This window comes from Salvelinus fontinalis, chromosome 40, assembly GCF_029448725.1.
Source record: "Salvelinus fontinalis isolate EN_2023a chromosome 40, ASM2944872v1, whole genome shotgun sequence".
Lineage (NCBI taxonomy): Eukaryota > Metazoa > Chordata > Actinopteri > Salmoniformes > Salmonidae > Salvelinus > Salvelinus fontinalis.
In genome coordinates, this window is record NC_074704.1 from 26,953,617 (window position 1) to 26,974,881 (window position 21,265).

The 21,265-nt window shown below is 40.2% G+C and overlaps 1 protein-coding gene across 1 annotated transcript; it reads right to left on the reverse strand.

Annotated features, from left to right (window-relative positions):
• Window positions 1-4,828: 4,828 nt before the first annotated feature.
• LOC129838989 (zinc finger protein ZFP2-like) lies at window positions 4,829-18,639 on the reverse strand. Its single transcript, XM_055906255.1, has 2 exons — window positions 17,985-18,639; window positions 4,829-7,617 (listed from the first exon to the last, which is right to left on the reverse strand). Exons 1-2 carry the CDS (start codon window positions 18,292-18,294, stop codon window positions 6,320-6,322), a joined length of 1,608 nt encoding a protein of 535 aa, XP_055762230.1. The 5' UTR covers window positions 18,295-18,639; the 3' UTR covers window positions 4,829-6,319.
• Between the last annotated feature and the right edge of the window lie 2,626 nt (window positions 18,640-21,265).

Genomic DNA, 21,265 nt, shown 5'->3' on the forward strand with positions numbered 1-21,265 from the left:
TAATGTATGTTGATGCTAATTTGATGTACAATATTCCATGATGTTTCTATATGATAACAATAGAGTAATATATTTAATATGCCATATACTAATGTTTAACAGTTTCACTAATTCATTTTAATTAACCTAATCATTATGATTCAACGTCAGTTCATCGTCTCACCTCATACTGTATTGGAGGAGCAGCAGCAGCTGACTGCCCAGTTCAACGTCAGTTCACCGTCTCACCTCATATTGTATTGGAGCAGCAGCAGCTGACTTGATCCTTGATGCTAATCATCATGTTTTGAATCTGAGAGTAAATAGAGCGACTACAACTCTAAAAATGAAGGGTTCAACTGGAATTGTTCTCAGATCCCCTAAGAACCGTAGGGTTCTTGGTCAATGAAAAACATTCCCAAAAGGTTCTTCAAAGAACATGTTAGAAGTTGGGTTCATCGAGGAACCTCCGTTGTTGCTGGACTTCCTCCGGGAACTTCGCAATTACAACTGAAAACGATAATGGCAAGTTTGGATGCGACAACAAGTTAAAAAGGTTAAGTTTGGGTTGATGTTTGGCTCTGAATACGTCTCGAAATGATTTATATAATAATATAACATACTAATAATGAATAACGAAGACAATGATGGTTTTCTGTGAATAGCTTCCATAACGTTACGATAGTTAATTACCGTAAATATTAGAAAGCCGGGTTTGACCGTCGGCGTTGTATGAGCTACAGTACAGTACCGTTATCTAGCTAGCTAACGTTATGTCCTAACTAGGCACAACTAGGTTTGGATTATTTCGTCAACTATAATCTTTCCCATATATTATATATCGTTTCCATAAAGCCAACGTGGCTTTACACTCATTAACGTAAGTTTCTAATACAGAGCAGTTCTCACTTTTGTGAGAATTAACTAGCTAACTTTAGTTTCGTTAACTAACTAACTAACTAAGGACGGTGACCTCTCCAGACGAGATGTTACAACGAACTGAATCGTCAATGGAGGGCTTCCTCTTTATATAGCCTGCTACAGCATGCAATACTATTCCATTTTGGAAACGTTACATGGACAATATTATCCCATTTTGGAAACGTTACATGTACAATATTATCCCATTTTGGAAACGTTACATGTACAATACTATCCCATTTTGGAAACGTTACCTGTACAATACTATCCCATTTTGGAAACGTTACCTGTACAATACTATCCCATTTTGGAAACGTTACATGGACAATACTATCCCATTTTGGAAACGTTACCTGTACAATACCATCCCATTTTGGAAACGTTACATGGACAATACTATCCCATTTTGGAAACGTTACATGTACGCCCCCTTGTGGAGGGAAATTAATATCTTAGATGGTATCTGTAGATGGGATTCAAATGCATAATGGTATTAATACAGTGTCTAGACTACCTGTTTTGTATAAATGCACTTCAGAATCCAAACACAGTATTTCCACGCAGCAAAATGTTGCGTATAATCTTTCAAGTCAGTCTGATGAAATATTGAACAATTTGTGTACAAAGATATCTTGAAATGTGATATTAGGCCTGTATGGCAGTACTGTTACTGTATGGCAGTACTGTATTGGCTAGTGCTTTCTCCAATATGTTCTTCTATTTTGCATGCAATTGTATGTCGATGCCATTTATCTTTCAATATTTATTTAATATACACTGCTCAAAAAAATAAAGGGAACACTTAAACAACACAATGTAACTCCAAGTCAATCACACTTCTGTGAAATCAAACTGTCCACTTAGGAAGCAACACTGATTGACAATACATTTCACATGCTGTTGTGCAAATGGAATAGACAAAAGGTGGAAATTATAGGCAATTATCAAGACACCCCCAAAAAAGGAGTGATTCTGCAGGTGGTGACCAAAGACCACTTCTCAGTTCCTATGCTTCCTGGCTGATGTTTTGGTCACTTTTGAATGCTGGCGGTGCTCTCACTCTAGTGGTAGCATGAGACGGAGTCTACAACCCACACAAGTGGCTCAGGTAGTGCAGTTCATCCAGGATGGCACATCAATGCGAGCTGTGGCAAGAAGGTTTGCTGTGTCTGTCAGCGTAGTGTCCAGAGCATGGAGGCGCTACCAGGAGACAGGCCAGTACATCAGGAGACGTGGAGGAGGCCGTAGGAGGGCAACAACCCAGCAGCAGGACCGCTACCTCCGCCTTTGTGCAAGCAGGTGCACTGCTAGCGCCCTGCAAAATGATCTCCAGCAGGCCACAAATGTGGCAAAACAGCTGCATTTGAAGTGTACATTTAACCTACATAGCAGTCAATACAAACTGAAATCTATTAGCATACAAATGTGTACAAATTATCTTTTCAGGTCTTGTCAGAAATGAATCAAGTCCATGGAATGGATATAGACAAAAAGATAATTCAAGGACTATCAGAGATAGAGATGCAAGGCAGGGGTGAGGACATGTAAATGTCTCTCGTGCTAATTTGGCGCTATTTTGACAGTCCCTGAAGGACAATACAGAAGAGGTATTTGCTCTTATTCCTTCCCTTTCTCTAATGTATTTTGTAATAAAATGATCAAGTGTAGTAAGATCATTGCTTTACTTTACTGGGACTGGAGACCACAGCAGCGATTCTGCTCTTGCCCTACCTCTTCAATGAGGACCCGAGTGGCCTTTATGTCCGTGACAAGGTATGTCTATGCACCAATCATCTGTTTCTTCATAAACATAGGTGTGCATGCTTATATAAAACTACAGCTGAACATTTATGTTCTTTGTTAATTGTATGTGTATTAATATTTTCTTACTTTTGTTGACACAGATTTCACTGCTCTTCACTCCTTTACTGCACATCAGCGGAAATCCATTTCACCATGAGAGTGAAATCCCGCTGGCCTTTGATGGGGTGAATATCCACGCCCTCGAGGACGTCCCCATGGGACTTGGGGCTCTGCTAGGGCTGTATATTTTATTTTCCCTTCAATTTCCCCAAAATGTCAGAAAAACACATATGTTCTTAAGTTACTGCGTTCTGGGGATAAGAGAAGTTAGGGTGAAGTTACCAGGGCCGGAAATAAAGATGGCGAACTTCCGAACATAACTAAGTGGATACGATATACACACTAAAGCTGAAAAATCTGTATTTAGCATCAAGTCTACAATATTGTTAGTTTACCAATGATTCATTTTTAATGTATGTTATTTTTATTGTACATCATTATTTGTATATATTTTTTAAATATCATGAAAAGCACTATACAAAGTAAATGTATTATTTATTATGGTCTGACATGTCTGCAGAAATGTTGCAATTTTGTAATGTGTTTTGTTTGGTCAATTGTTTTGTAAATATGAATTCACATTTGTTGTGCCACTAAATAAACAATTAATTATTTAAATCAATATTGTCAATATTATTATTTAAATATGTTTTTATAATGCAGGGAGGGTGGACAGAGAGTTTAAAAAATGAACCCCAAAAGGTTTTTTGAGGAACCATGATAAAGGGTTCTTCAAAGAACTTATAGGGGTTCCCACAAAACGTTCTTCAAATAACTTTTAGGGGTTCCCCCACAGTTTCAATTTGAAGAAGCCCTAAAGGACAATCCAGGAACCAGGTACAAAATAATCCAGGAACCAGGTACAAAATAATAAAACGCAGTACTACAGGATATTTCTTAACGTAGCTCTTTATTAGCTAGCTATAAATAAATAAACGTTCGTCTACATATGGGTAATCGATTATAGACACATACAATTCATCATATTTTCACAGAATCCATATAAAACGTAAGAAATTCTCAGGTACTCACAACAACCATTCCATTTGCTTTTTCAATGACTTTCCATAGCTACGAAGCAGCTCTCCAAACATACTCCCAGCAGAACAAAAAATAAACTTTTGTTTCCCGGACAATGACCATGGGATCTCCAACAGTTTTCTAACCTCCCAGAGACCACGGCAAAATCAAGCCTCCCAGGAACTATAGACCTTCCGCTGCTTTCTAAAATATCATCTCGCTTATTTTCCAAATTTCAATCATCTGATTAAGCATATTTCTATATGTTACTATCCAAACGTCAGATTAAGACTCATTTCCATATTCACACAACTCATATCACAGTCACACAATGCTATTCTCAAACATACCTAATCAATTAGTTGTTTTCAACAATATTTTAACCTGCAGGAATATTTTCACATTTCTATCTCATGGTTAGCTCCTAGGATAATGCAACTCTTACATTTACATCTTTCAATACTTCTAAAATTGGGTCCAGGTTTAAAACAATTACAGGCGCAGCTTACTATTATACTATATCATAAATGGTCTTAACTAGTAATCACAGATTCTAGTTTTGATCCAGTTCACACAGATAGCTAACTCAGCCTCAGAGCCTCCTGACAGGGCCCTGTTTACACCTCCACACAGGAATACACACTCAGAGCCTCCTGACTGGGCCCTGTTTACACCTCCACACAGGAATACACACTCAGAGCCTACGAGGCTTAACTCCACTTTGCGAGTTTCCTCTTAATTTAAAAAAAAACACTTTTGAGATGTGCTATTCACTCGGCTCGCTGCCTCTCAGATCAAAGGTGGGTCCATCTGCTCCGTTCCCAAAGTGTGGTCTCCCTGAGATCCCAAGTTTGAGCGATCCCTTGTGCACCATTTACCCAGGTCGTCAGGAGCCAGGTCATTTACTCAGGTCGTCAGGAGCCAGGTCATTTACCGAGGTTGTCAGGAGCGGTCAACAAGTGAAGATTCACATCCCCATCGCCAAATGTGGTGGTTAACTTCTTTAATATCAAATGAGGAGAGATACTTATCACACAAGTCAGAGTTATTCTTAAACTAAATCTTTATTCACGTATTAATTAGGGAGCAGGTCAATACAACACACAAACATAAAGTTAATCAATTAAGTGCTCTACGATAAAGACGGCTGGTCGGCAAATCACCCCCAGATGATTCGTTGAGAGCCCAGAGACAAAAGTACAAATGTCTTTTATAACCAAGATACTCTCCTTTCAACCTACATGACGAACAATAGATGTATAGAACAGCAGATGTTATAGAACGGGTCACAAGATTAAGATTTGTATGAAAGATACCTATAATTCTCAGCAGACAGTATCTGTAAAAACAGTACTCTTTGTGTAGAGACCAGGGTCTGGCCCTGAGGTCATCTCTCCCTGGTACCATATAGAACAGAAACATTAACTCATGCTCTGGAATGCGGTCTCTTTAGGTTTTATCACCCAAAAGACATTGTAAATCTCCTGTCAGTGTTATCTCCCAGAGGCCCATCCTAAGTAGAACACACAGACACAATAGTTCTAAGAACTCTCTATTATGTTGCATAAAACAACCAGTTGATGCAACAAAAGTATTATAACATAATCTTGCAGTTTTGCTCTCAGTCTCCACTGAAAGTTGACTAGTAACAACAACTGGGACATAAGTCACCCACCAAATCTGCCAAAGAAGAGGAAAACAAAAGAAAAACCCACATCAAACTTAAAGACAGGAAGCAAACCAAAACGGTAGCGCAACTAAAGGTGTTGACTCACCACATCTATCAAGACAACTAGAGCACTGGGCCAGACACTCTTAAATAGAATCTGGACCAGCTCAGGTGAAACACCTTCCCACTAACGAGATGGACAAGCCAGCACAGGTGTAACACATACTGACTAATGAGGTGACACCAATCAGTGCGTCCTACGTGCTAACGAGCTATACGTGCTAAATGTAAGATGTATATACGTGCTAAATGCAAGATGCTATACGTGCTAAATGTAAGATGTAAGATTGTTAATACAATTGATTATATACCAATTTATTATACTGCGTCCATGTGTTTAGGCTGCAAGTATGTTGAAATTAAGTAATTGAAAAAACATCCCGAAAACTACAACCGAACATATATTGGAAGTCGGGCAAAGTCTTATTTTCAACGTCTTTTCAATGACATTTGCTAAACTGGAATAGCGCAATGTCAAAACACAGTTTTAACGTGTCCAAATCAATAACCAATATGCAGAAACAGTTTGGGATATACTGAAAACCTAAACATGTTGAAGTGTTGCGTTTTGATTCAAGTCGGTCACCAACGTGGTAAGTGTAACACAATTTTTTTTGTCACTTTTTGTTAAATAAATAGTACTCTTTCAATTCAGGGTCTAGATTTTTCCTGCTGTGCCTAATATCAACTGAACAGGGGACAAACGTTTAGGGTTCTACATTTTGACATTCATTCAAATACTCCTTCTACAATGTTAAAACATTCTACATTGTGACATTATTTCATTGATATCATGAAACAAATCCTTCATGTATGTATTTTCTGATGTTTAATCAGAGATCTTTTATCAGAGTATCTCTTCCCACATTGATCACAGCTATGAGGTTTCTCTCCTGTGTGTGTTCTCTGGTGAATAGTTAGATAGCAAGATGTAGAAAAACTCTTCCCACACTGATCACAGCTATAAGGTTTCTCTCCTGTGTGTGTCCGCTGGTGTACTATCAGGCTGCTTGGGTGAGAAAAACTCTTCCCACATTGATCACAGCCAAAAGATTTCTCTCCCGTGTGTGTTCTCTGGTGTTTAGTGAGACAGCTAGACGTAGTAAAACTCTTCCCACATCGATTACAGCTATAAGGTTTCTCTCCCGTGTGTATTCTCTGGTGTGATTTCAGGGTTTGTAGCCCAATAAAACTCTTCCCACAGTGATCACAGCCATAAGGTTTCTCTCCTGTGTGTATTCTCTGGTGTATAGTTAGACAGCTAGATGTAGTAAAACTCTTCCCACATTGATCACAGCTATAAGGTTTCTCTCCTGTGTGTGTTCTCTGGTGTACTACCAGGTTGCTTAGCTGAGTAAAACTCTTCCCACATTGATCACAGCCATAAGGTTTCTCTCCAGTGTGTGTTCTCTGGTGTATAGTTAGACAGCTAGATGTAGTAAAACCCTTCTCACATTGATCACAGCTAAAAGGTTTCTCTCCTGTGTGTCCGCGCTGGTGTACTATCAGGATGCTTAGCTGAGTAAATCTCTTCCCACATTGATAACAGCCAAAAGGTTTCTCTCCAGAGTGTATTCTCTGGTGTGATTTCAGGGTTTGTAGCAGAATAAATCTCTTCCCACATTGATCACAGCCGTAAGGTTTCTCTCCTGTGTGTGTTCTCTGGTGTATAGTTAGATAGCTAGATGTATTAAAACTCTTCCCACATTGATCACAGCTATATGGTTTCTCTCCTGTGTGTGTTCTCTGGTGTATAGTTAGATTGCTAGATGTAGTAAAACTCTTCCCACATTGAACACAGCTATAAGGTTTCTCTCCTGTGTGTGTTCTCTGGTGTGATTTCAGGGTTTGTAGCAGAGTAAAACTCTTCCCACATTGATCACAGCCGTAAGATTTCTCTCCTGTGTGAATTTTTTGATGCATTTTAAGTTTTACTGAAGAGTTGAATTTTTCCCCACAGTCAGAGCAGCAGTGAGATTTCTTCCCTGTGGGTCTCTGCTGGTGTTTCTTGAGGTGTTCTGATATGGAGAGACTTTTCTCTGCCTCATCAGCATCATGATGTTGTTGAGGCTCCCCAGCTGATCCACAATAGTCCCGTCTCTCTCCTGTGTGAACAACAAAGTCAGACAGATGGTTAAATCCCACAACAGCAGAAATCCATTGTATATTTGAGGTAAAGGGTGATGCCCAGAGCGTACCCATGAAGGTGTACAACAATTGACATCTGTTGTATTTAACAATTAAGACAGTCAAGATAGCAACAATAGCCAGATTTAGTCTTGTTTTCACATTAGTATTAACATCGATGATTGTAGGCTAGAAATAAGTTATTCAAGTTGTTGAAATCCTAAGCAGTGTGCCAGATGACTTTTGGTCTCCAATATAGGCCCCTTTCTGTGTTTGCTAAAATTGCAGCAATTTGGTTGCAGAAACTCCTCCCTGCTAATGAGGAAACCGCTAGTTATGTATGTAGTATATTTTTTTTGCCTGGAGCAAAAATAGTGAGCTTAGATTTTAACAATGTATTCTGAACATTACAGTGCAAGATCAGGAGTGCTACTCAAGGAAACTCACATTAAGCTCTGTGTCTATTCGCGGCAGGGTAGCCTAGTGGTTAGAGCGTTGGACTAGTAACCGGAAGGTTGCAAGTTCAAATCCCCGAGCTGACAAGGTACAAATCTGTCGTTCTGCCCCTGAACAGGCAGTTAACCCACTGTTCCTAGGCCGTCATTGAAAATAAGAATTTGTTCTTAACTGACTTGCCTAGTTAAATAAAGGTAAAAAAAATAATAATAATAAATAAATAAAAATCACCATCGTGGGGGAAAACTCAGACAGCAATAATATCCACCATTTCCAGGTTGCTTATAAGTGCATTTCACATTAAATATGGATTATAATTGTAGGGCTTGAATCACCTGCTTCAATTTATTTATACTTAAACACTTCAACCAGGAAAATGCTCTTTGGCTAGCTTTGCCATCAGCCTGACAATGAGGGTTTGTACACTAAGTGTTCAACAAATTGGCACATAACTTCACCAAACAACAACATAGACCTACTGTAGGACCCATAACTTCACCTTAGCAATCTCACTAGGATAAAGACCTCCATTCCTGCCATTATTGAAAGAGATCGTGATACCTCACATCTCAAAATAGGGCTATTTAATGTTAGATCCCTCACTTCAAAGGCAGTCATAGTCAATGAACTAATCACTGATCATAATCTTGATGTGATTGGCCTGACTGAAACATGGCTTAAGCCTGATTAATTCCTTGTGTTAAATGAGGCCTCACCTCCTGGTTACACTAGTGACCATATCCCCCGTGCATCCCGCAAAGGCGGAGGTGTTGCTAACATTTACTATAGCAAATTTCAATTTACCCCCCCCAAAAATGACGTTTTCGTCTTTTGAGCTTCTAGTCATGAAATCTATGCAGCATACTCAATCACTTTTTATAGCTACTGTTTACAGGCCTCCTGGGCCATATACAGCGTTCCTCACTGAGTTCCTATCGGACCTTGTAGTCATAGCAGATAATATTCAAATTTTTGGTGATTTTAATATTCACATGGAAAAGTCCACAGACCCACTCCAAAAGGCTTTCGGAGCCATCATCGACTCAGTGGGTTTTGTCCGACATGTCTCTGGAACTACTCACTGCCAGTCATACTCTGGACCTAGTTTTGTCCCATGGAATAAATGTTGTAGATCTTAAATGTTTTTCCTCATAATCCTGGACAATCAGACCACCATTTTATTACGTTTGCAATCGCAACAAATAATCTGCTCAGACCCCAACCAAGGAACATCAAAAGTCGTGCTATAAATTCTCAGACAACACAAAGATTCCTTGATGCCCTTCCAGACTCTTTCTGCCTACCCAAGGACGTCAGAGGACAAAAATCAGTTAATCACCTAACTGAGGAACTCAATTTAACCTTGCGCAATACCCTAGATACAGTTGCACCCCTAAAAACTAAAAACATTTGTCATAAGAAACTAGCTCCCTGGTACACAGAAAATACCCGAGCTCTGAAGCAAGCTTCCAGAAAATTGGAACGGAAATGGCGCCACACCAAACTGGAAGTCTTCCGACTAGCTTGGAAAGACAGTACCATGCAGTATCGAAAAGCCCTCACTGCTGCTCGATCATCCTATTTTTCCAACTTAATTGAGGAAAATAAGAACAAACCAAAATGTTTTTTTTTCCTTAAATTTTACCCCCTTTTCTCCCCAATTTTCGTGGTATCCAATCGCTAATAATTACTATCTTGTCTCATCGCTACAACTCCCGTACGGGCTCGGGAGAGACGAAGGTCGAAAGCCATGCGTCCTCCGAAGCACAACCCAACCAAGCCGCACTGCTTCTTAACCTCTACTTCCTCACAATCCCGGATCCGGGAGCACCCCCATCAGTAAAAAAGCTGACTAGCATAGCCTAGCATAGCGTCACAAGTAAATACTAGCATCTAAATATCATTAATTCACAAGTCCAAGACACCAGATGAAAGATACACATCTTGTGAATCCAGCCATCATTTCTGATTTTTTAAATGTTTTACAGGGAAGACACAATATGTAAATCTATTAGCTAACCACGATAGCAAAAGACACCACTTTTTTTCCCCACTATTTATTTCCTGCATAGGTAGCTATCACAATTTCGACCAAATAAAGATATAAATAGCCACTAACCAAGAAACAACTTAATCAGATGACAGTCTGATAACATATTTATTGTATAGCATATGTTTTGTTAGTAAAATGTGCATATTTCAGGTATAAATCATAGTTTACCATTGCAGCCACCATTACAACTCTCACCAAAGCAACTCGAATAACTACAGAGACCATCTTGTATTACCTAAATACTCATGATAAAACATTTCTGAAAAATACACAGCGTACAGCAAATGAAAGACAAAGATCTTGTGAATCCAGCCAATATTTCAGATTTTTTAAGTGTTTTACAGCAAAAACACAATATAGCATTATATTAGCTTACTATAAAAGCCAACCACACAGCAGCATTGATTCATGCACGTTAGCGATAGCGAATAAACCAGCAAAAGATATTACATTTTTGACTAACCTTCTCAAAACTTCATCAGATGACAGTCCTATAACATCATATTACACAATACATATAGAGTTTGTTCAAAAATGTGCATATTTAGCGGCACAAATCGTGGTTATACAATGAGAAAAGTAGCCAGGCTGCCAACAATATGTCGGGAGAAATCTTGGGAGAGGCACCTAGTCTAATCAGTAACTAATCCTAAACTTGACTAAAAAATACAGGTTGGACAGCAAATGAAAGATACATTAGTTCTTAATGCAATCGCTGTGTTAGATTTGTACAATTAACGTTACTACAACATACAGCGTGCGTTAAAGCGAGACCGCACCGAAATTAATGGCGGAATATGAGTTATACATTTTTCAACAGAACAACGAATTAACATCATATATAGTTCTTACTTTTTGATGAACTCCCATCAGAATCTTGGGCAAGGTGTCCTTAGTCCAAAAGAATCGTTGCTCGGTTGTAGATTGTCGCCTTCAACGTTGGAATTAGCAGTAAACATTAGCCATGTGGCAAAGACGTGTCCGACTCACTAAAACGCAGCACAAATAAATATCCGAAAATCGCAATATACCGATATAAACTGATATAACTCGGTTTAATATAACAACATTATGATGTCTTTAACACCTATATCGAATAAAAACAGAGCCGGATATATCTAAGGGCTATACCTGGAGCATTCTAGAACGACAGCCAGAGGTCCTTTCTGCGTCCTGGCCAGGAGAACAAAGGCCGGTCCTCACGTTCCCAGCCCATTTATAAGCTCTCAGATCTGCCTAGCAACACCATTTCAATTCTCACTATTCGCTGACATCCAGGGGAAGACGTATGCAGTGCATCTCAACCAATAGAAGACAGGTAGATTTATAAACCGACCACAGAACAGCCAGCAGATTTCAGCATTCTCACATCCTCAATTGCTCTAACTCCAGTTCTGTTTTACTCACAGATATAATTCAAACGGTTTTAGAAACTAGAGAGTGTTTTCTATCCAATAGTAATAATAATATGCATGATGTACGAGCAAGAATTGAGTACGAGGCAGTTTAATTTGGGAACGAAATTATTACAAAGTGCAAACAGCACCCCCTATTGAGAAGAAGTAACACTTAACACAGCGCGCCTCCAACCCGGAAGCCAGCCGCACCAATGTGTCGGAGGAAACACCGTGCACCTGGCCCCCTTGGCTAGCGCGCACTGCGCCCAGCCCGCCACAGGAGTCGCTGGAGGGCGATGAGACAAGGATATCCCTACCGGCCAAACCCTCCCTAACCCGGACGACGCTAGGCCAATTGTGCGTCGCCCCACGGACCTCCCAGTCGTGGCCGGCTGCGACAGAGCCTGGGCGCGAACCGAGAGACTCTGGTGGCGCAGCTAGCGCTGCGATGCAGTGCCCTAGACCACTGCGCCACCCGGGAGGCCCCAAAATGTATTTTTGATACTGTCGCAAAGCTAACTAAAAAGCAGCATTCCCCAAGTGAGGATGGCTTTCACTTCAGCAGTAATAAATTCATGAACTTCTTTGAGGAAAAGATCATGATCATTAAAAAGCAAATTACGGACTCCTCTTTGAATTTGCGTATTCCTCCAAAGCTCAGCTGTCCTGAGTCTGCACAACTCTGCCAGGACCTAGGATCAAGAGAGACACTTAAGTGTTTTAGTACTATATCTCTTGACACAATGATGAAAATAATCATGGCCTCTAAACCTTCAAGCTGCATACTGGACCCTATTCCAACTAAACTACTTAAAGAGCTGCTTCATGTGCTTGGCCCTCCTATGTTGAACATAATAAACGGCTCTCTATCCACCGGATGTGTACCAAACTCACTAAAAGTGGCAGTAATAAAGCCTCTCTTCAAATAGCCAAACCTTGACCCAGAAAATATAAAAAACTATCGGCCTATATCGAATCTTCAATTCCTCTCATTTTTTCCCGAAAAAGCTGTTGCGCAGCAACTCACTGCCTTCCTGAAGACAAACAATGTATACAAAATGCTTCAGTCTGGTTTTAGACCCCATCATAGCACTGAGACTGCACTTGTGAAGGTGGTAAATTACCTTTTAATGGCGTCAGACCGAGGCTCTGCATCTGTCCTCGTGCTACTAGACCTTAGTGCTGCCTTTGATACCATCGATCACCACATTATTTTAGAGAGATTGGAAACCCAAATTGGTCTACACGGACAAGTTCTGGCCGTGGTTTAGATCTTATCTGTCGGAAAGATATCAACTTGTCTCTGAATGGTTTGTCCTCTGACAAATCAACTGTAAACTTCGGTGTTCCTCAAGGTTCCGTTTTAGGACCACTATTGTTTTCACTATATACACTGCTCAAAAAAATAAAGGCGGAGGTAGCGGTCCTGCTGCTGGGTTGTTGCCCTCCTACGGCCTCCTCCACGTCTCCTGATGTACTGGCCTGTCTCCTGGTAGCGCCTCCATGCTCTGGACACTATGCTGACAGACACAGCAAACCTTCTTGCCACAGCTCGCATTGATGTGCCATCCTGGATGAGCTGCACTACCTGAGCCACTTGTGTGGGTTGTAGACTCCGTCTCATGCTACCACTAGAGAAAGCACCGCCAGCATTCAAAAGTGACCAAAACATCAGCCAGGAAACATAGGAACTGAGAAGTGGTCTGTGGTCACCACCTGCAGAACCACTCCTTTATTGGGGGTGTCTTGCTAATTGCCTATAATTTCCACCTTTTGTCTATTCCATTTGCACAACAGCATGTGACATTTATTGTCAATCAGTGTTGCTTCCTAAGTGGACAGTTTGATTTCACAGAAGTGTAATCGACTTGGAGTTACATCGTGTGGTTTAAGTGTTCCCTTTTTTTTTTTGAGCAGTGTATTTTACCTCTTGGGGATGTCATTCGAAAACATAATGTTAACTTTCACTGCTATGCAGATGACACACAGCTGTACATTTCAATGAAACATGGTTAACCTCTACTTCCTCAGAATCCCGGGTCCGGGAGCACCCCCACTAGTAAAAAAGCTGACTAGCATAGGCTAGCATAGCATCACAAGTAAATAGTAGCATCTAAATATCATTAAATCACAAGTCCAAGACACCAGATGAAAGATAAACATCTTGGTAATCAAGCCATCATTTCTGATTTTTAAAATGTTTTACAGGGAAGACACAATATGTAAATCTATTAGCTAACCACGTTAGCAAAAGACTCCACTTTTATTACTCCATCAGTTTGACTCCATCAGTAGCTATCACAAATTCGGCCAAATAAAGATATAAATAGCCACTAACCAAGAAACAACCTCACCAGATGACAGTCTGATAACGTATTTATTGTATAGCATATGTTTTGTTAGAAAAATGTGCATATTTCAGGTATAAATCATAGTTTACCATTGCAGCCACCATCACAAATCGATTAGAATAACTACAGAGAGCAACGTGTATTACCTAATTACTCATCATAAAACATTTCTTAAAAATACACAGCGTACAGCAATGGAAAGACACAGATCTTGTGAATCCAGACAATATTTCAGATTTTCTAAGTGTTTTACAGCGAAAACACAATATAGCATTATATTAGCTTAGCACAGTAGCAAACCAAACAACAGCATTGATTCCAGCCAAACATAGCGATAACGTATTCACCACCAAAATATATTAATTTTCACTAACCTTCTCAGAATTCTTCAGATGACAGTCCTGTAACATCATATTACACAATGCATATAGAGTTTGTTCGAAAATGTGCATATTTAGCGGCACAAATCGTGCTTATACAATGAGAAAAGTTGCCAAGCTCCCCAGAAAATTTTGGGCGCCATCTTGGAGAGTCACCTAGTCTAATCAATAAATAATCATAAACTTGACTAAAAAATACAGGGTGGACAGCATATGAAAGACAAATTAGTTCTTAATGCAATCGCTGAATTACATTTTTAAAATTAACCTTACTGCGCAATACTGGGTGCAATACAGGGTGCGATAGCGCAAGGCCACACGGAAAATAATTGCGTCTTATGCATTTTACTTTTTCAACAGAACAACGAATTATCAGCATAAATAGTACTTACTATTAGCTGAACTCCCATCAGAATCTTGGGAAAGGTGTCCGTTGGCCAAAAGAATCGTTGCTGGGTTGGAGAATGTTTCCTTCGACGTTGCAATTAGCAGTACACAATGGTATTCGAGAGAGAGATACCCAACTCAATACAACGTCAGAAAATGAAATGCCCGAAAATCGCAATATACTGACATAAACTGATATAAATCGGTTTAAAATAACAAGATTATGATGTCTTTAAAGCCTATATCTAATAAAAACAGAGCCGGATATATCTAGTTTCTAAAACCAGAGCTTCTAAAAAGACATTCCAAGACCCTTTCTGCGTCAGCGCGAAGGTCCAAAAGGCTGGACACCTCGATTCCAACCAATTTATCAACTCTCTGAACTGCGTAGAGACTCCATTTCAACTCTCCCTATTCGCTAACAACCAGGGGAAGGCGTATGCAGTGCATCTCAACCAATAGAAGACAGTCAGGGTTATCTACAGGTCTGGGAACAGCAAGCAGATTTCACCATTTTCAAATCCTCATAGGAGAATTGCTCTAAGTCGAGTTCTGTTTCACTTACAGACATAATTCAAACGGTTTTAGAAACTAGAGAGTGTTTTCTATCCAATAGTATAATAATATGCATATTGTACGAGCAAGAATTGAGTACGAGGCAGTTTAATTTGGATACGAATTTGTGCTATGTCGAAATGGCACCCCCCTAGTGGCAAGAATTAAGCCCTAAAATTGCCCTCGCTAGAAGCCTGTGTTTCAGACATAAGGAAGTGGATGGCTGAAAACGTTCTACTTTTAAACTCGGACAAAACAGAGATGCTTGTTCTAGGTCCCAAGAAACAAAGAGATCTTCTGTTGAATCTGACAATTAATCTTGATGGTTGTAAAGTCGTCTCAAATAAAACTGTAAAGGACCTCGGCGTTACTCTGGACCCTCTCTTTTGACGAACATATCAAGATTGTTTCAAGGACAGATTTTTTCCATCTACGTAACATTGCAAAAATCTGAAATTTTCTGTCCAAAAATGATGCAAAAAAATTCATCCATGCTTTTGTTACTTCTAGGTTAGACTACTGCAATGCTCTACTTTCCGGCTGCCCGGATAAAGCACTAAATAAACTTCAGTTAGTGCTAAATACGGCTGCTAGAATCATGACTAGAACCCCAAAATTGTATCATATTAATCCAGTGCTAGCCTCCCTACACTGGCTTCCTGTTAAGGCAAGGGCGGATTTCAAGGTTTTACTGTAACCTACAAAGCGTTACATGGGCTTGCTCCTACCCATCTTTCCGAGTTGGTCCTGCCGTACATACCTACAAGTACGCTACGGTCACAAGACGCAGGCCTCCTAATTGTCCCTAGAATTTCTAAGCAAACAGCCGGAGGCAGGGCTTTCTCCTATAGATCTCCATTTTTATGGAATGGTCTGCCTACCCATGCCTACCCATTTACTGAAGACTCATCTCTTCAGTGGGTCAAATGATTGAGTGTAGTCTGGCCCAGGAGTGTGAAGGGGAACGGAAAGGCTCTGGAGCAACAAACCGCCCTTGCTGTCTCTGCCTGGCCGGTTCCCCTCTCTCCACTGCGATTCTCTGCCTCTAACCCTATTACAGGGGCTGAGTCACTGGCTTACTGGTGCTCTTTCATGCCGTCCCTAGGAGGTGTGCGTCACTTAAGTGGGTTGAGTCACTGACGTGATCTTCCTGTCTGGGTTGGTGCCCCTCCTTGGTTTGTGCCGTGGCAGAGATCTTTGTGGGCTATACTCGGCCTTGTCTCAGGATGGTAAGTTGGTGGTTGAAGATATCCCTCTAGTGGTGTGGGGGCTGTGCTTTGGCAAAGTGGGTGGGGTTATATCCTTCCTGTTTGGCCCTGTCCGGGGGTATCATCGGATGGGGCCACAGTGTCTCCTGACCCCTCCTGTCTCAGCCTCCAGTATTTATGCTGCAGTAGTTTATGTGTCTTATCCGGTGTCCTGTGTGAATTTAAGTATGCTCTCTCTAATTCTCTCTTTCTTTCTCTCTCTCGGAGGACCTGAGCCCTAGGACCATGCGTCAGGACTACCTGGCACAATGACTCCTTGCTGTCCCCAGTCCACCTGGCCGTGCTGCTGCTTCAGTTTCAACTGTTCTGCCTGCGCCTATGGAACCCTGACCTGTTCACAGGATGTGCTACCTGTCCCAGACCTGCTGTTTTCAACTCTCTAGAGACTGCAGGAGCGGTAGAGATACTCTTAATGATCAGCAATGAAAAGCCAACTGACATTTACTCCTGAGGTGCTGACTTGCTGCACCCTTGACAACTACTGTGATTATTATTATTTGACCATGCTGGTCATTTATGAACATTTGAACATCTTGGCCATGTTCTGTTATAATCTCCACCCGGCACAGCCAGAAGAGGACTGGCCACCCCTCATAGCCTGGTTCCTCTCTAGGTTTCTTCCTAGGTTTTGGCCTTCCTAGGTTGTTTTTCCTAGCCACCGTGCTTCTACACCTGCATTGCTTGCTGTTTGGGGTTTTAGACAGAGTTTCTGTACAGCACTTTGAGATATCAGCTGATGTACGAAGGGCTATATAAATAATTTTTTGATTTTATTTGATTCACCTAACAACAACATAGACCTTGGACTATAAACAATTTAATATTTCAGGTGAAACATGGAAACTAAAAATAATTTGTCATAACATTTCATAACCAGATAATTTAGTGAATAATCCCACTACGCTACTCTGTAATGGGTTTTTATTCTAAATGTCCTGAATAAAGGAAAATAGCTCTGTGTGTTGTACAATAGCCTATGTAACGGATGTGAAACGGCTAGCTAGTTAGCGGTGGTGCGCGCTAATAGCCTTTCAATCGGTGACGTCACTTGCTCTGAGGGCCACGGCTTTTGTGGAGCGATGGGTAACGATGCTTTGTGGGTGACTGTTGTTGATGTGTGCAGAGGGTCCCTGGTTCGCGCCCGGGTCGGGGCGACGGACTAAAGTTATAGGCCTTACTATGACATCAATCACTCCTTCTAGTTTGCAGTTGTCTAAAAAAACACTATTTAGCTCAAAACATTTAGTTTCCCTTTAGTGTGTTTATACTTTACTGTATTTATATATCACTTTTCAACAGGAAAAGTGTTTTAAAAAATCACTGGAGGACGTCATGAACAATTCCGACAGTACAAAAACATATTCAAGTGTAGAATTCCCTTTTAAAAATCACACATTAGTTCAACAACTGCAGAGTTTGTGTCCCTGTTAAGATAGTACTCACTGTATTTACTGGTGTTAATCAGATCAATGTCCCGGTTTTATAAGATAGTACTCACTGTATTTACTGGTGTTAATCAGTTCTCCAGTCTTCTCTTCTTCCTCTAACGTGACAGTAATCTCCCCCTTTTCATCATCCACTCCAAAAACGGCATCTTCCTCCTTTTCCTTCACAGTAACACCTTCCTCCTCTTTCACTCTGAATGCGTCTTTCTCTTCTTTCACGGTAACAGCCTCAACCTCTACTTGTTTTTGTATTGTGACATCCTCCTCATCCTCTTTCACGACAACGTTCAGCCACAGACCCTCTTTCTCCGTAAAGCAGATTTCCTCTTCTTTAACAAGAGGAGAGTAGCTTAGTGAGCTCATGGTCGGGGATAATAGCTAGTTAGCATTAGCGACTAGACTAGTGCTAACTTAACCAGCCAGGTAGTTGACTTACAACGTAAATATTACATCAAATGGGGTAGCTAGTTGTTTCCACATAAGTATGTTTAAATCATAGTGGCAATTAAACCACGAAATTGTCTAAATAACTTGAATGTTCCGACTTTGTTGGCTAGCGAGCTACCGAGATGGCTGCAGTTGTTGAAGAAGCGTTCCGTCCACTAGATCATACGACACACTACAAACCTCGCCTGAAAGACACATATCGCCGTCTGCTGTCTGGAGGGAGTAAACGCAGTTGAAGAGGGAACACTTTTTATCTTCTTCATTGAATTATAATATTATAAAGCAGTTTAGGGAAACGTTTTTTTCCCTCTCCATTAAATATGAATATTATATCAACACGTACAAAGAGCAACAAGTGTTGTTGGATTAGTTCAGATTTTTTATGAGATTTTAAAACAAACTCTACATCTACTCCACATCTGTATTTTTGATTCAGTTAAATAACTAGATATCAAAATAAGCACCTAGTCATTGATACCCTTGATAAAGATGAGCAAAAATGACTGTATGAAATAAATAAATAAACTTTACCCACTACCAGGATATTTTATCCCAAAACCTGGTTACCTCTGAAAGGAGGCTGAAACTTGGCCATAAGTGGATCTTCCAGCAAGACACATCAACATCCACGAATAAATTGTTATTTGCCCACAAAATCAACATTTTCAATGGCCATCTCAGTCTTCGGTGTGAACTCCATTGAAAACCTGTGGTTTGAAATGAACAGGGCAGTCCACAAGCGCAGACAAAACAAATCAAGGACCTGGAGAGATTCTGTATGGAGGAATGGTCTAAGATCCCACCCAATGTGTTCTCTAATCTCATAAAACATTTCAGTGTCGTTAACCTCCCAAGGGGAAGGTGCTAAAGTATTGAAAACATGGGTAGCAATAATTCAGACACCTTCCTTTTGAGAATTACATGTTAAACTAAATCTCTTTCTCTGAGCAATTGTATCAGTATACAATAATCTAATTCCCCCTTATTTTTTTACATACAAGTATTTGAATTCTTTATTTTATAGAGTTGATTTTGCTCATCTTTATCAAGGGTGTCAACAATTTGTCCCCCACTACCTCCATACTGCTGCTACATTGTGTAACAATACATCATGTAGATGTATATAATGAACAGACTAGGTCTATACTGCTCCTACATGGTGTAACAATACTTCATGTAGATGTATATAATGAACAGACTAGGTCTATACTGCTCCTACATTGTGTAACAATACATCATGTAGATGTATATAATGAACAGACTAGGTCTATACTGCTCCTACATGGTGTAACAATACATCATGTAGATGTATATAATGAACAGACTAGGTCTATACTGCTCCTACACGTAGATGTATATAATGAACAGACTAGGTCTATACTGCTCCTACATGTTGTAACAATACATCATGTAGATGTATATAATGAACAGACTAGGTCTATACTGCTCCTACATGGTGTAACAATACATCATGTAGATGTATATAATGAACAGACTAGGTCTATACTGCTCCTACATGTAGATGTATATAATGAACAGACTAGGTCTATACTGCTCCTACACGGTGTAACAATACATCATGTAGTTGTATATAATGAACAGACTAGGTCTATACTGTTCCTACACGGTGTAACAATACATCATGTAGATGTATATAATGAACAGACTAGGTCTATACTGCTCCTACATGGTGTAACAACACATCATGTAGATGTATATAATGAACAGACTAGGTCTATACTGCTCCTACATGGTGTAACAATATTTCATGTAGATGTATATAATGAACAGACTAGGTCTATACTGCTCCTACATTGTGTAACAATACATCATGTAGATGTATATAATGAACAGACTAGGTCTATACTGCTCCTACATGGTGTAACAATACATCATGTAGATGTATATAATGAACAGACTAGGTCTATACTGCTCCTACACGTAGATGTATATAATGAACAGACTAGGTCTATACTGCTCCTACACGTAGATGTATATAATGAACAGACTAGGTCTATACTGCTCCTACATGTTGTAACAATACATCATGTAGATGTATATAATGAACAGACTAGGTCTATACTGCTCCTACATGGTGTAACAATACATCATGTAGATGTATATAATGAACAGACTAGGTCTATACTGCTCCTACATGTAGATGTATATAATGAACAGACTAGGTCTATACTGCTCCTACACGGTGTAACAATACATCATGTAGTTGTATATAATGAACAGACTAGGTCTTGACTGTTCCTACACGGTGTAACAATACATCATGTAGATGTATATAATGAACAGACTAGGTCTATACTGCTCCTACACGGTGTAACAATACATCATGTAGATGTATACTACTGTTCAAAAGTTTGGGGTCACTTAGAAATGTCCTTGTTTTTGAAAGAAAAGCAATTTTTTTTGTAAACAGTCTGCTGGTTTTCTTGTTCTTTAATAACGCTTTTGTAAACAGTGCTTTTGAATGCAGCAATTCAACCACGAAGGCCTGATTCACGTAGCCTCTGAACAGTTGATGTTGAGATGTGTCTGTTACTTGAACTCTGTGAAGCATTTATTTGGCTGCAATCTGAGGTACAGTTAACTCCAATGAACGTATCTTCTGCAGCAGAGGTCTACACATCTGTAACCACGCAGAAACAGACTAAGACAGTGTTCTATGTGAGAACATTGCACACCGTTTAGCTTTGTCTTCTCCTTTTTGTTCATTTCAGCGATCCTAAAGTCCACATCATCGTGGAGAGAGCTGTGAGGAGCATTCTGGGCGAGCAGTCCAATGAGCCCCGTAGCAACCTGCTCAGCCCATCTCAGGTGGTGGTAGAGGTGGTTCCCAGGCTTCTCCTGGCCCTGTGGCTTCAGCCAGAGGAAG

Coding starts and splice junctions, on each gene's coding strand:
- LOC129838989 (XM_055906255.1), bottom strand. CDS start 18,294: ATGAGCTCACTAAGCTACTCTCCTCTTGTTAAAGAAGAGGAAATCTGC. Junction 7,618..17,984: donor GATTAACACCAGTAAATACA/GTGAGTACTATC, acceptor TTGTTCACACAG/GAGAGAGACGGGACTATTGT.